Source organism: Stenella coeruleoalba, assembly GCF_951394435.1.
Source record: "Stenella coeruleoalba genome assembly, chromosome: X".
Taxonomy (NCBI): domain Eukaryota; kingdom Metazoa; phylum Chordata; class Mammalia; order Artiodactyla; family Delphinidae; genus Stenella; species Stenella coeruleoalba.
The window spans coordinates 58,267,592-58,283,681 of record NC_137152.1 but is presented as its reverse complement, the minus strand read 5'-3'; the positions used below and the strand labels follow the sequence as shown (position 1 = coordinate 58,283,681).

Genomic DNA, 16,090 nt, shown 5'->3' with positions numbered 1-16,090 from the left:
TAATTTAAGAAAATTGAAATCATATCAAGCATCTTTTCCAACCACAATGTTATGAGACTAGAAATCAATTACAGGAAAAAAACCTGTAGAAAACACAAACACATGGAGGCTAAACAATAAATTACTAAATAATGAAGAGCTCACTGAAGCTATCAAAGAGGAAATCAAAAAATACCTAGAAACAAATGACAATGAAAACATGACAACCTGAAACCTATAGAATGCAGTAAAAGCAGTCCTAAGAAGGAAGTTTAAACCAATACAATCCTACCTCAAGAAGCAAGAAAAATCTCAAAAAAATAACCTAACCTTAAACCTAAAGCAACTAGAGAAAGAAGACCAAACAAAACCCAAAGTTGTTAGAAAGAAAGAAATCATAAAGATCATAGCAGAAATAAATGAAATAGAAGCAAAGATCAATAAAACTAAAAGCTGGGTCTTTGAGAAGATACACAAAATTGATAAACCTTTAGCTAGACTCATCAAGACAAAAAGGGAGATTTTAATTTCAATAAAATTAGAAATTAAACTAAATGAAATTAGAAACAAAATTAGAAACGAAAAAGAAGTTACAACTGACTACAAAGGATTATAAGAGACTCTTACGGGTGACTATATGCCAATAAAATGGACAACCTGGGAGAAATGGACAAATTCTTAGAAATGTACAACCTTCAAATACTGAACCAGGAAGAAATAGAAAATATGAACAGACCAATCACAAGTAATGAAATTGAAACTGTGATTAGAAACCTTCCAACAAACAGAAGTCCAGGACCAGAGGGCTTCACCAGCGAATTTTATCAAATGTTTAGAGAAGAGCTAACACCTATCCTTCTCAATCTCTTCCAAAAAATTGCAGAGGGAGGAACATTCCCAAACTCATTCTACAAGGCCACCATCACCCTGATACTAGAACCAGACAAAGATATCCGCAAAAAAGAAAATTACAGGCCAATTGCACTGATGAACATAGATGCAAAAACTCTCAACATAACACTAGCAAAGAGAATCCAACAACACATTAAAAGGATCATACACCATGATCAAACGGTATTTATCTCAGGGATGCAAGGAATTTTTAATATTTGCAAATAAATCAGTGTGATACACCATACTAACAAATTGAAGAACAAAAACCATATGATCATCTCAATAGATGCAGAAAAAGCTTTTGACAACATTCAACACCAATTTATGATGAAAACTCTCCAGAAAGTGGGCATGCAGGAAACCTACCTCAACGTAATAAAGGCTATATATGACAAACCCACAGCAAACATTATTCTCAATGGTGAAAAACTGAAAGCATTTCCTCTAAAATCGGGAACAAGACAAGGGTCCCTACTTTTGCCACTATTATTCAACATAGTTTAGGAAGTCCTAGACATGGTAATTAGAGAAGAAAAAGAAAGAAAAGGAATCCAAATTGGCAAAGAAGAAGTACAATTGTCACTGTTTGGAGATGACATGATACTATACATAGAAAATCCTAAAGATGCCACCAGAAAATTACTAAAGCTCATCAATGAATCTGGTAAAGTTGCAGGATACAAAATTAATACACAGAATCTCTTGAAATCCTATACACTAAAAACAAAAGATCAGAAACATAAATTAAGGAAACAATCCCATTTACCATTGCAATGAAAAGAATAAACTGCCTAGGAATAAACCTACCTAAGGAGGCAAAAGGCATATATGCAGAAAAATATAAGATACTGATGAAAGAAATCAAAGACGACACAAACAGATGGAAAGTTATACAATGTTCTTGGATTGGAAAAATCAATATTGTGAAAATGACTATATTAACCAAAGCAATCTACAGATTCAATGCAATCCCTATCAAATTGCCAATGGCATTTTTCACAGAAATAGAAAAAAATTTTACAATTTGTATGGAAACACAAAAGACCTCGTATAGCAAAAGCAATCTTGAGAATAAAAAGAAAAAGAGCTGGAGGAATCAGCCTCCCTGACTTCAGACTATACTACAGAACTAGAGTAATCAAGACACTATGGTACTGACACAAAAACAGAAATACAGATCAATGCAAGAGGATAGAAAGTCCAGAGATAAACCCACGCATGTATGGTCACCTAATCTATGACACGGGAGGCAAGAATACATAATGGAGCAAAGACAGCCTCTTCAATAAGTGGTGCTATTCAATGCAATCCCTATCAAACTACAACTGGCATTTTTCACAGAACTAGAACAAAAAATTTTACCATTTGTATGGAAACACAAAAGACCCCGAATAGCCAAAGCAATCTTGAGAACAAAAAACGGAGCTGGAGGAATCAGACTCCTTAACTTCAGACTATACTACAAAGCTACAGTAATCAAGACAGTATGGTACTGGCACAAAAACAGAAACATAGATCAATGGAACAGGATAGAAAGCCCAGAGATAAACCCACGCACATATGGTCACCTTATCTTTGATAAAGGAGGCAGGAATGTACAGTGGAGAAAGGACAGCCTCTTCAATAGGTGGTGCTGGGAAAACTGGACACGTATGTGTAAAAGTATGAGATTAGATCACTCCCTAACACCATACACAAAAATAAGCTCAAAATGGATTAAAGACCTAAATGTAAGGCCAGAAACTATCAAACTCTTCGAGGAAAACATAGGCAGAACACTCTATGACATAAATCACAGCAAGATCCTTTTTGACCCACCTCCTAGAGAAATGGAAATAAAAACAAAAATAAACAAATGGGACCTAATGAAACTTCAAAGCTTTTGCACAGCAAAGGAAACCATAAACAAGACCAAAAGACAACCCTCAGAATGGGAGAAAATATTTGCAAATGAAGCAACTGACAAAGGATTAATCTCCAAAATTTACAAGCAGCTCATGCAGCTCAATAACAAAAAAACAAACAACCCAATCCAAAAATGGGCAGAAGACCTAAATAGACATTTCTCCAAAGAAGATATACAGACTGCCAACAAACACATGAAAGAATGCTCAACATCATTAATCATTAGAGAAATGCAAATCAAAGCTACAATGAGGGGGCTTCCCTGGTGGCGCAGTGGTTGAGAGTCCGCCTGCCAATGCAGGGGACATGGGTTCATGCCCCAGTCTGGGAGGATCCCACATGCCGTGGAGCGGCTGGGCCCGTGAGCCATGGCTGCTGAGCCTGCACGTCCAGCGCCTGAGCTCCGCAGCGAGAGAGGCCACAGCAGTGAGAGGCCTGCGTACCGAAAAAAAAAAAAAAAAAAAAACTACAATGAGATATCATCTCACACCAGTCCAAATGGCCATCATCAAAAAATCTAGAAACAATAAATGCTGGAGAGGGTGTGGAGAAAAGGGAACACTCTTGCACTGCTGGTGGGAATGTGAATTGGTACAGCCACTATGGAGAACAGTATGGAGGTTTCTTAAAAAAACTACAAACAGAACTACCATATGATCCAGCAATCCCTCTACTGGGCATATACCCTGAGAAAACCATAATTCAAAAAGAGTCATGTACCAAAATGTTCATTGCAGCTCTATTTAATAGCCAGGAGATGGAAACAACCTAAGTGTTCATCATTGGATGAATGGATAAAGAAGATGTGGCACATATATACAATGGAATATTACTCAGCCTTAAAAAGAAATGAAATTGAGCTATTTGTAATGAGGTGGATGAACCTAGAGTCTGTCATACAAAGTGAAGTAAGTCAGAAAGAGAAAGACAAATACCATATGCTAACACATATATATGGAACTTAACAAAAAATAATGTCATGAAGAACCTAGGGGTAAGACAGGAATAAAGACACAGACCTACTAGAGAATGGACTTGAGGAAATGGGGAGGGGGAAGGGTAAGCTGTGACAAAGCAAGAGAGAGGCATGGACATATATACACTACCAAACGTAAAATAGATAGCTAGTGGGAAGCAGCTGCATAGCACAGGGAGATCAGCTCGGTGCTTTGTGACCACCTAGAGGGGTGGGATTGGGAGGGTGGGAGGGAGGGAGATGCAAGAGGGAAGAGATATGGGAACATATGTATATGTATAACTGATTCACTTTGTTATAAAGCAGAAACTAACACACCATTGTAAACCAATTATACTCCAATAAAGATGTAAAAAAAAAAAAGTGGTGCTGGGAAAACTGGGCAGCTACATGTAAAAGAATGAAATTAGAACACTCCCTAATACTATACACAAAAATAAACTCAAAATGGATTAAAGACCTAAATGTAAGTCCAGACACTATAAAACTCTTAGAGCAAAACATAGGCAGAACACTCTTTGATATAAATTGCAGCAAGATTTTTTTTGACCCACCTCCTAGAGTAATGAGAATAAAAACAAAAATAAAGAAATGGGACCTAATTAAACGTAAAGCTTTTTCACAGCAAAGGAAACCATGAAAAAGACAAAATGACAACCCTCAGGATGGGAGAAGATATTTGCAAACGAAGCAACTGAAAAAGGATTAATCTCCCAAATATACAAACAGCTCATGCAGCTCAATATCAAAAATACAAACAACCCAATCCAAGAATGGGTGGACGACCTAAATAGACATTTCTCTAAGGAAGACATACAGGTGGCCAACGAACAGATGAAGAAATGCTCAATATCACTAATTATTAGAGAAATGCAAATCAAAACCACAACGAGATATCACCTCACCCCAGTCAGAATGGCCATCATCACAAAACCTACAAACAACAAATGCTGGAGAGGGTGTGCAGAAAAGGGAACCCTCTTGCACTCTTGGTGGGAATGTAAATTGATAGAGCTACTATGGAAAGCAGTATGGAGGTTCCTTAAAAAGCTAAAAATATAACTACCATGTGACCCAGCAATCCCACTACTGGGCATATACCCTTAGAAAAACATAATTCAAGAAGATACATGCAGCCAGTGTTCACTGCAGCACTATTTACAATAACCGGGACATGGGAGAAAACTAAATGTCCATCAACAGAGAAATGGATAAAGAAGATGTGGTATACATATATACAATGGAATATTCCTCAGCCATAAAAAGGAATGAAATTGGGTCATTTGTAGAGACATGAATGGACCTAGAGGCTGTCATACAGAGTGAAGTAAGTCAGAAAGAGAAAAACAAATACCATATATTAACGCATATATGTGAAATCTGAAAAAATTGGTATAGACAATCTTATTTACAAAGCAGAAATAGATACAAAGTGGGGGGGGTGAATTGGAAGATTGCGACCGACACATATATACTATTGATACTATGTATAAAATAGATAAATGATAACCTAGTGTATAGCACAGGGAACTCTACCTAGTGCTCTCTGCTGATCTAAATGGGAAGGAAATCCAAAAAAGAGGGGATGTATGTATACATATAGCTGATTCACTTTGCTGTACAGCAGAAACTAACAGTTTTAAAGCAACTATACTCCCATAAAAATTAAAAAAACAAAACCAAAAAACCTGCTGTTGCAGTCCTCCTCCAGGCCTCTGGCTTTCTGTGGCCTCTGTTCTCGGGGGCTATCCTGTTTAGAACATAAGGAAATTGGCCCACTCCGAAACTGAATACAAAGGAGCAAGGCCCCTTCTTTGCTTAATGTCCCCTGGCCCAGACCTTCTGACCCTAAATATCCCTTTCCTTCTTTTCACTACCTGCAGGAGAACAGAGGCCCTGTGAGAGACCCTCGGGAGGAAGTGACACCCTAACTCCACCCACCATCTGCCCCCAATGTGCAGCAATTCCTATTTAAAAACTCAGTCCTTGACTCAAAGGGAGGTTTGTGAGCTCCTGCCAAGAGCTGTAAATATTTCAACATGCCTTGTTTCCTTGAATGTATATGACCTGGGATCTGGCCCCTCCTCTCCCTGGGCTCCTAGAGAATTGAGGAACAAAGAAAACATGGCCAGTCCTTAGCTACAGGATACCCGGGTAAAACTGCAGAAGAATACAGAGGAGAGATGGGGAAGAGATGGCGTGGGGAGGTGGAAGGTGGGGAGGAGAGGTTGATTCCTCTTCCAGAAATATTTAGAGAAAGGTATAGCAACTCACTTTCTAGGAGCTGGAAAAGGTTACTGGATGATGATGAGGATGATGTTGATGATAATAATAATACCAACCCCTTCACAATTTACAAATGTCTTTCACATACAGAATCTCATGTGACCCTTCATAGTCCTATAAAAGTAAATACTGTCAATCTCACCATGAAGATGAGAACACTGAAGGCTTGAAAGGTTATATGACTTATTCAGGCTAACCAACTAAAAAGAGATGGTTTCTCTGGCCCTGTTTTGGACCCAAGGACCATGACTCTGGGTAGAGTAAGACGGGTGGTTAGAAGAGTATGTCATGTATCACAAGACTGTGAGACTTTTGTTTACTAAACCCTTTCTTGGTCCTCTCTTTTTATCCCTTAGTCATAAGGATGCCCTGAGGCTACAGGAATGGAAAACTCTGCAGCAGTCTTCCTTGGTAGCTGTGCTCCTCCCATCTTTAGTATGTATTAGGTGATATCTAAAGGCAGGAGTTCTGGTCTCATACTCTCTGGGTTCAAATCTTGGCTCTGCTATTATTTGCTATATGAGCTAAGCAAGCTACTTAACTTCTGTGCATCTTTCTCTTTATCTGTGAAATGGAGGAAATAATAGTACCTACCTCATAGAGTTGTTCAGAATTTAAATGGGTTGGTACATGTAAAGTGCTTAACATAATGCCTAGCACAGCTAAATGTCAAAGAAATAACACTGTGGAAGAGCAGCTATCACTAGGCTGTATGCTTTGTGTCTTTTCCCCATAATAGGGAAAGCTTATAGGGAGTCATCTCCCTACTTTTACCCAGTCCTCTTGGGATCAGTGGCAACCCCACATGAGGGGCATGGGTGATGAACAGAAGAAGAGTTCTTTTCTTTGTGAGAAGCTCAGTTACCTAAACAAGTGACTGAACTTGTGACCTGAGTCTCATAGGCACCATGTTTTAAGCAACTGTGCTAATTGGCCCAGACAGACATCACACACCCAGCTATACACACGTACACACAGGTCTGGACACATGGGTGTATGCACATACCCTTCCAGCCTGGGTAAGAAGGTGGGTGGACAGATCCACAGAATAAATTAGACAAGGAGACTGTGTGGGGACTGCTAGTTTAGTGACATTTCCTTTCCTTTTTTCCCTTTAGCTGCATGGAAGCAGGGAAGCAACTAACCTGGGAGTTTCACTTCCTCCCTCTCCATCCTCACTGAAAGCACTTTTGACTCTAGTTAGGACATGGGTGTCTGTCTCCTCCCCCCTTCGACTCCTCTACAATCAATTCTGCAGTATTTTTTGGCAAGAAGAGAGATGATAGGGGCTCAAAAAAGAATGAAGAGTTCTATTCTATCGAGAACTGTTGAAGCTACTGAAAACCCATCTGAAGTCTCTGGAAGTTCAGTTGGCTGAGGAATTGAGGGACAACAATAGTGAGGATTTGAAGAGGAAGGGTGCAACTGACCAGGACATTTGTTGAATACTATTGAGTAAGACCTGCTACAATGCTATCTCTTTGACTGGGGTCCTGGGGCTGTGAAAAAAGGAGGTGTGGAAATGATGAAAAGGTTTCACAGCAGCTTTCTTACTGCAAAAATCCAGAGGTGATAGCTTCTACACTCTTGAGTGCTTCACAGGAAGTCACCCTTCCCCAAGAAAGTGGAGAATAAGAGAGGAGAAAGGGGAAAAGGGGAAAGATACTTCCACAGGATGTGTGGGAATGGGCCTGAGATCCAGTCTGGAGTGAGGCCTGTACAACATCCAAACCCCAGTTGTTCCTCTAATTGAATGAGGGAAAGAAGAGAGAACAATGCTGGGAGCAAAGGGATGGCGTATGAGCAGAGGTATTACAAATGCACTGTGAAAATAGGAGGAGCCAAGAAAATGTGTGGTTGGGACAGCCAGTTTTAGCCCTTCTTCTACCAACCCCAGAAACAAGCAAACAAGAGAACAGAGAAAGACAAGACTTCCAGGGTGAAGAAGCATGTACTTCCTCAAGCCACCCAAGCAGGCCACATTCCCTACCCACAAAATAAGTGCCAAGTGATTTCACACTAGTAATCATTAGTACCTTGACTTCAAGGCAAATGATTAGACATCCCTAGGCTTAGTCCTCTGTCACCCTTAAACCAGGAGAGGGCTGGAGTATTCTAAACCCTCTTCCCAATAACCTTTGAATACCAAGAGGGATGCAGGATAAGGAGAGGATGGAAGCAGAAAGAAACTTACAATAAATGTTTCCAAGCCCCACTGTTGGGGAGTTGCAAAGAGTCCATGCCAAGAGGTACAATCCAGGCTGGCCATATTCCCTCCATCACTCTTACCTAACAAGTTTCCCAATCTGGGCCCTTTGCACTAGTCCGCCACAACCCCTACAGAAGCTTCTGTTACATTAAACCTAATTCTGTAAACAGATGAGAAAAGATGTTTTTCAGATAGAATACTCATAATCCATGGCTTGAGGTGTAGAGTGTGTATATGTGTGTGTGTGTGTGTGTGTGTGTGTGTGTGTGTGTGTGTTTTATGAATAAAGCTTTTTCTCTAAGGTTTACTCATTCAATTCCAGGTGAAATAATTCCTTTCAAAACAGGAAATCCCACTCCATCTTTCACACAATCTGAAAAGAATAAATGATTCTTTCAAAATGTAATAAAACAAAAAGATGTTGATGGGAAAGGCAGTATACCCTCCTGGGAAACTGGTCTGCTCAAAAGGTCCAGATGACATCCTTTATATATTTCTGTAAATGTTGATAGTCCATCTGTTTGTTTACTCTTCATGGCACTGCAGGAAATATTTCCAAAGCAAGTATAAATTCAGGGAAAAGGAGAGAGAGCTCTGTGCCTGCTACTTCAGTAGCCACACTCTCAGCTAAGCCCTGAGTGAAGCTGAAGTTGCCCAGAAATTGTGGATACTCAATATGGCCTTCTCTAGGATGGCAAGCAGCAGCCCTCTCATACCCACTACAAGGCAGCAGCCCTTAGCCAGCTATAAAGATGCCCTGTCTGAAGCCCCCTGAAGGAAAACACCATATTGCACTTAGGAATCTTGGTTTACTCTTCTATCCTGAAGTAACAGAAAACCAAGATCATACTAATCATTTCTGAGAAATGAGAATGAGCTGTGGAAAATTAAGTTTCAGGAGAGGGGTCCAAACTGAGGCTTAAGGGAATGCTTGCAGTTTAATGCTTTTTAGAAGCAGGCTCAAATGCTGGGAAACAGCAGCATACAGAACTACTCTGCTAGCCTGCAGAAGGCCAAGTTGAGGGAATTCTCTTGGAGGCCCAATTCTATGCTAAGCAGGACATTCTGGGAGAAGCATTGTGGATCTGAAGTTGCCTTTACACACTGGGTTAAAAAAAAGTGGATCTTTTCAACCACATCAGTACATATGAGTTAGCCCCATAGTCTTTTAATACACATGGAGAAATGATGTCTACATGGTTTTTCATTGCTTTCCCAATCTCCTCCCAACCCATCCACACCCTCATTCAGGCAGATTAACATGTTTCCATTTGTCTGAATGAGTCAAAATTTATGCCAAGTGAATAGTAAAGAATAAAATATCACATAATTTTAGAAGGATAGAACAGCAGAGCTAAGAAGTTTATCTAGTCAAACCCTTTCACTTTACAGATAGATAAACTGAGGTACAGAGAGGTAAAGTGCCTGCTCAAAGTCACAGAGTAAGTCAGGGGCACAAGGTTTCTAGCTCCTAGTCACTGCCTAGTTAGTATTACTGAGATCACCAGCCCATTGGGATCCATATTTAGACTTAGAATGAGCACTCGAGGCTACTGGACAGTGAGCTAGGGATCCAACTTCAATTGGCTACTCCAGCTCAAACAAGCATCCCCCTGGTTGGCTTCCAAGTACCCCAACCTCTCCTCCTCATCCCCTCCGGTATGAGTCAAGGTCTCAGTTTGGGACCCAGCTTGGTTGGAGAGGAGTCAGAGGAGTGACTTGAAAGATGCCTGGCCAATGGCCCTGTGACCCAAAGCGCCATAGCAGGCTCCGAGCCAACCTTCTCTGGACAGTAAGCAAAAGCCTTCAGCCAAAGGCAAGACATTGGCAGATTTGCTCAAAAGACGCCTGGCTCTCAAAGTCAGCAATTTAGTTGTCAGCCCAGTGAGACACTGAACTAAGCAATGAAAGCCCCTAAAATGGGGAAGAGAAAGATAGCTTAAACTGTCCCTGGCCCCATCTATCTTTGGGACTCTGCCCAAAGGCAGATTGTATCATTTATCCCATGCCTAGAAAATTATGTCTCCATCAGAGTGGCCCATGAGCCTGAACTATCTTGTGCCCAATAATGAACCTTCCTGACCATTATTACCCCTTTCCCCAGGTGGTGAGAGACACAGCTCCACCCTCCTCACCTGGGAGCCTACAAGGGTCATGCTTATAAACTGCCCAGGAAAAGATGCCTCCCATCATATATTATGGCTCAGTGCTAGACTGGCAGTCAAGGTGGAAAGTGCAGGGTACTGGGTTTACTCTGGAGCACGTTCAAAAAGACCTAAGCTTGGAGACAATGTTAAAAACTCTGACTTGTTCCGCCTTGTCTTCTGGACCCCCAACCCTAACCTTGCCCCAGCTCCAACTCATTTAGGGTTCCAGTAATGACCTGAGGCCTGCAATCAATGCTACCTTGCTCTTTCTTTCCTCCAAAATGCTTCCCTCTCATGCCAGGAAGCCATGATATACTTTCCACCAAATTGTTGGGTTGCCCATGTCCTGTTTGCTGCTTGGCCTGGGTTGGGGGAATTCCCAAATTTCCCACAAGCTCTACAAAAGTATAGGCTCATTTCTCTCTTGATTTTTTCCATTTTTCCCTAAATCGGACCTTGGTCACTTGCCTCCATCTCAAGAACCTTTTGTCTGCCAGTCATCCCAGGCCTAAGGCCCAGGGAAAGTTGGTTTCCTTTTCAAAATGGGTGAAGAGAAAGGACAAGATACATTGCCACCATAGAATTGTATGCACCACAGATTTCACAAAGACTGAACATTGCATGCTGTAGAATGGCCTGCATTCCACTTCCCTTCTACTCTCCATGGCTTTTTCACATGACCAGAGACCCCTCTGATGTGGAGTTAGCCTCCAGACATCAAAACAACCTTTCTCTGGGGCACACTCACAATAGTCCCAGTCATCTGCAGAGCCTTATACCCATTAAGCCAATCAGCACAGCTTTAGGACTGTGGCGATATTAGGCCTAGCCAAAGAGAATTTGGGTTGTGGGGTGCCTCCAAATATTAAATTCATAGCTTTCTAGAGATGCAAGCCATGTCAGACGTTAATAGAAATGGACAATGCACCAACCTCCTTGACTGTGGGAGTGTATATTCTATGTTCCTCAGAATGGCTATTGGGCAAACACTGGCTGACAAACATCTTAGCAAGCTTCTACTGGCTTATTCTATCCCTTTGAGACACCAGTGCTGTGGCATAGGTAGCTGAGAAATTTTGAGTAAACTGCAGAAAGTGTGTGGAGACAGAGGCACATTTGGAATCTCAGGACCTGAATGGTTGCTTGGCAAAGCTGAGGGGCTCAAGAAAGGTAGTGGTGAGGATGAGATTTTCTAGGAACTCAGGAGTGTAGTGGGGTGTTCTTGACTTTTTTAAAAAAAAAACTGAGGTGTTTCCCAGAGTCTCCAGTATCAAAAATAACTTTCATGAATTCAAGACACATACAGTAAGGACCCAAGCCAAAGTAGTCTGTGACCCTGGGGACATACCAAATTCCTCTCTGTCCTTTCCTGACCTATACTCACCATAACTTAAACTGGTAACCCCAGCCCCTCAATGGATCTAGTCTGTGTCAGAACACACACCAGCCACACCTCTGCACAGCTCACTGCTACCCCCGCTTCCCAGCTGCACTGTGAGGTCTTGACCGGAAAGTCTCAGCCAGCCCTCCCCCTGAGTCCCCTATGATCACCTACTTTGAAGTTTGTTCCCCAGCAGTGAACCTCTTCCTGGTAAAATAGTGGTTTTTCCAAGTTTTATTACACACTCCTAAGGCCCCAGCTCTAGGCCTGCTCACATCACATGAAAGCCAGGGCCTAGCTTCAGCCCATCCCCCATTACCTCCCATGAAGTTTTACCCAGACTTTGCCACTGACCCCGAAGGCCAACAGCCTGCCTTTAACCACAAGGCAATGCTCAGCAGGTGCCCTCCAAGGTAACCTAGGCAACAGCCAGAGGCCCTACACTGGCTTCCTTCCCAAGAGCCCCTGAACTGCATCAAAGCAGGGAAAATGTAGTCCCGGGGTGAGTGTAACAGTGACCTTCCGCCCAAATGTTGTTCCACACAGTCAGGGACCCCCTCCACTCAAGCGTCAACGCAGCCTGGGCAGTCCTGAGATTGCCTTGGACAGCCATTGCCGCACACTTGAACTTTCAAGTGGGGCCCGCACACTAGAACACCGATGGATCACAAGGTCAGAGGCACCAAGAGTCCCAAAACCTCTTAAAGGGTAGCCTAGCAAACTAAAAAAAGAAAAAAGAGAGTCCTTGGTTGAGAGCCTAGGAGAGGCCCTCTAAGGGCTCAGGGAATCCACAGGTGGATGCCCCCAGAATTCAAGGTTTCTATTCACTAAATGATCCCCAGCCTCCCTCAAAGAGCAGCAGAAGTACGTGTTTGGGGGTGGAGAGAGGAGGGAACCCTTCAGTCCCAGGGCAACACTTATTCTGAGCTGCGTTTTAAAAAGCCACGTATTCTAAGCTGCAAACTTGCGGCGGGTCTCCAGTGGAGCTGTCCTGAGGAACCACAAGAGGGAGTGAGCCTTGAGGAAGACGGCATCCCAAGCCCCTCGGCTCGCTCCCGAGACTCCTCATGAGAACGGCTGAGGGGCTTCGCCGGCGGCTTGCTGAGAAAGCGGGATGGCTACTTTGACTTCTCCAAGTCCACAGGCAGGCTCAGGCTCAACGGGAGGAGCGCACAAGCCTGTGGTCCTGTGGCCGCGGAAGAGCGAGAGCTATGCCCCCAGCCCTGCTTGTCTTAGGGAAGAAGACCAAGTCAGCACCACACGAAGGCAGGAGGGGTGGAGGCCGGCATTCCGGCTAAAGACTAACGAGGCACCCAGCGGATAGCGGAGAGGCGCGGGGCGCCAGGCAGGGCAAGGCTGAGATTGGGGGCGGTGCGAAGTGAGCCTCAGGGCCCAGTCTGCCAGCCGCCTCACGCCTCTCTGGCAGGAGACCGCGGAGACTGCCTCACTGCCTGCTTTGGGGTTCAGCTCAGAGGGCACAGAGATCCGCTCTTTCCCTCAGAGTGGCAGAGGACGGCCGGGCCCGGTTGGGCCGTAACCACGGCGGGCAAATAGACGCGCGCACACCCCCCACTCGCACTCCTTCCCTCCCTTCCTCTCTCTCCTGCAGATACACACGCCTGCCATGTGTTAGAGTCTTCGCTCAGTCACCAGGATTCCTAAAGTGTTTTTGACAGAAAACACCTCCGCTCCCCGTACAGGAACAGGGGCTGCTGCGGAGATCTGCGGTACAGTGTTTCTCTCAAAGTCCTCCCAACCTCCAAACTCTCTCCTCTCCCCATGTCTTCGCACTCCCCCCCCAAAAAAAAACAAAAAACAAAAAAACCACAACATTCTGCAAATATTTTCCCCCAGTACACACGCTCAGAGTACTTTAAATAAACCCGAAAGGTGCGTCTGGATATGTCCCAGAGCAAAAAATTCATTCCTTGCGTATGATCAACGAAGGTCCCAGGTCCCACCCCCGGGACTTCTTGCGCCTAGTCTCCACAGCCGAGGTTGCCCAGAGCCCGGCAACCGGCGCTCTAGCAGCGCCACGGGCAAGGGGCAAGGGGGAGGAGTCCAAGCGGCGCGCTAGAGGGGTGCCTCGGACCAGGAGGTATAGGATCGGCGGCAGCCGGAGCGGACACCCTTGCCTAGAATGCCAGGTGGGGCGCGCGGAGCCGCTCACCTGCTTGGAACTCCACTTGGCGATTTTTCTCTCTTTCCTCCTGCAGCAACATGGAGTAGAGAATCCCGAAGGAGTTCTGGATGCCAAAGATGGAGCCGTTGCACCAGGTGGCAGCGAAGACCACCATCCAGCCGAAGCCACCTTCGGGGGGCTGGAAGCCGCGCGCGGTGCCGCGGGTCTCCACGGTGGGCGTGGGCTCGGGTTCGCGCACCGGCTCAGGCTCAAACTCCAGCTCCGGCAGTGGTGCAGGGTCCGGTAAGGGCTGGGGCTCCGGCTGGGGCTCTGGCTGGGGCTCGGGTGGGGGTACTGGCACGGGCTCGGGCTCGGGCTCCGGCTCCGGCTCCGGCTCGGGGCTACCCACACGCTCCTGCTGTTCCTGGTCTGCCTCCCGCCAGGGCCCCTTAGCTTCCTCGCTCGCCGGGCTTTGCAGCGCCATCGCGGCCGGGGGACTGTGGCTTCTCGGGCCGGAGGAGCCGCTGTGTGGCTGGTACTTGTTTCTGCTGCTGCTGCTCCAAGCGCTGCTACTGCTGCCTCCTCCTCCCGGCTCCGCGCCCCAGCTGGCCAGCCTGTCCCGAGACAGACAGTCCCTCGAGCCCTCTCCTCCTCCTCCCCCATCCCCCCTCCTCCTCTCCCCATGTCATCTCTCTCCTCCCCCTCCTCCTCCTCTCCCTTCCCCCCAACCTCTTCCTCCCTCAACAGGCAGCCGCTACAGCCTCTCTCTTCTCCCCAGCCCTTCCTCCTCCTCATACTCGCCTACCTACTCAATCCGCAGCTGTCTCCCTCAACTCCCTTTCCAAACTACTGAATTCTTTTCTCCTTGTCCAGAAGACCAGTAGAGGGATAGTTAAAATGGAAAAACGAGAGCATAAACTATCCTGTTCCTCTGCCCTCTCCTCCCTGCAGGCTCCAAACGAGCATTGATCAACCCAGAACCCCCAGGGAAGACCCCGCCTGTCCTTTGCTCCCACTCTCTCCTTTCTCACAAGTAGCCTGGAAGTGGGGTGGCCCCAGGGACCCCAGGACGAGAGGTGGCCCTTGAGAGACCCCACCCCGCCCTCAGTAGTGCCTATGCCCCCCCTTGGGTTTGAGGGGGACTTGGAAGGGACACCCAAGCTCGGACAGAGGGTGGGCACAGTCTTCTCGAGCCCGGGGGCTCAGCCCCCCACAGTCCTGCGCAACAGCCCCCCCATCCCCGTCTCTCCCCCTCCACCCCCGCCCTTCCCAGCAAATCCCTGGCGGGGCACGGATGGGAGGAGACGGCCCGGCAGCGAGGCCCGCCTCTCCGGGCAGTCAATCAGGGCTTTGTTTGCGCCAACCTGGAGCCCAGAGGAGCCGTAGAGGGCCGGGTCTGGGCCGGGGGCCGGGCCAGGTAGGGAGGGAGGTGCAGTGGCACCGGAGGGAGCCGGGCCCGGGCGGGGCGGGAGCTAGAGCTCAGCTCAGGCTCCTCCCGGCTCTCTGTCCCGCATTGGGGAACTGGGAGTCAGGGCCATGTCGAGCCGCCAGTTCGGGCAAGGGCCGCTCAGCCCGCAACATCCCAGCTGGGTTGGTCCCCCGGGCCTCCGCCGCGGCTTTTCGGGCGCTCGGGAACTCGGCCGAGGCGCTAGCGGAGGGATGTCTTCCCAGCACCCACCGCGCCCTTCCGCCCACCTCGGGCATAGAGACACAAGAATCCCGGTGAATGTCCCAGACTAAGGCCCTAACCCCGCGAGGGTAAGGGAGAGTTTGCTCCCTACGGAGTGCGCGGCTCTCGGGAGACGGGAGGGGTGATCTGCCCTGCGGGCGGCTGGGCTCCCTGACGCAGTGCACGGCTGTTTCCAGCCTCAGCCCTCGGGGCCGGCCCCAGCGATCCCGGGAAGCTCTGCCTCCCCTAAGGGCCCGCGCGTCTAATGCACTAATCATGAGTTCGTGGTGTGGTTACCAAGCTACTTCGCTCCCCACCAGCGGGCGGGCAAGCGCCAAGCCCTTTCTACCCAGCATCTCATTAACCTTCTTGCTGGGTGAAAAGACTGCATGGCAGGTGAAAATGCAGCTCAGGGCTGTGACATGCCCAGGAACACAGTCATTAAGCACCTGAACGCGGGCTGAGCTGAGCGGGAGGGTAGAGGTGTCCCAAGTAGCTTGCCATGCCGTGAAAGGAATCGGC

At 46.4% G+C, this 16,090-nt stretch overlaps 1 protein-coding gene across 3 annotated transcripts in view; it reads right to left on the bottom strand.

The window, feature by feature from the left end:
* SLC16A2 (solute carrier family 16 member 2) overlaps nucleotides 1–14,507 on the bottom strand; it is a 118,545-nt gene extending 104,038 nt beyond the window's left edge. For 2 of the 3 annotated variants that reach the window (XM_079911693.1, XM_079911692.1), the window contains exon 1: nucleotides 13,948–14,483. In XM_079911693.1, coding sequence (XP_079767819.1) covers nucleotides 13,948–14,383 — 436 coding nt within the window. In that variant the 5' untranslated portion in view covers nucleotides 14,384–14,483. Of the gene's footprint in view, nucleotides 1–13,947 lie in introns of all 3 variants that reach the window. The other variant, XM_079911691.1, reaches the window with a different exon arrangement.
* Between the last annotated feature and the right edge of the window lie 1,583 nt (nucleotides 14,508–16,090).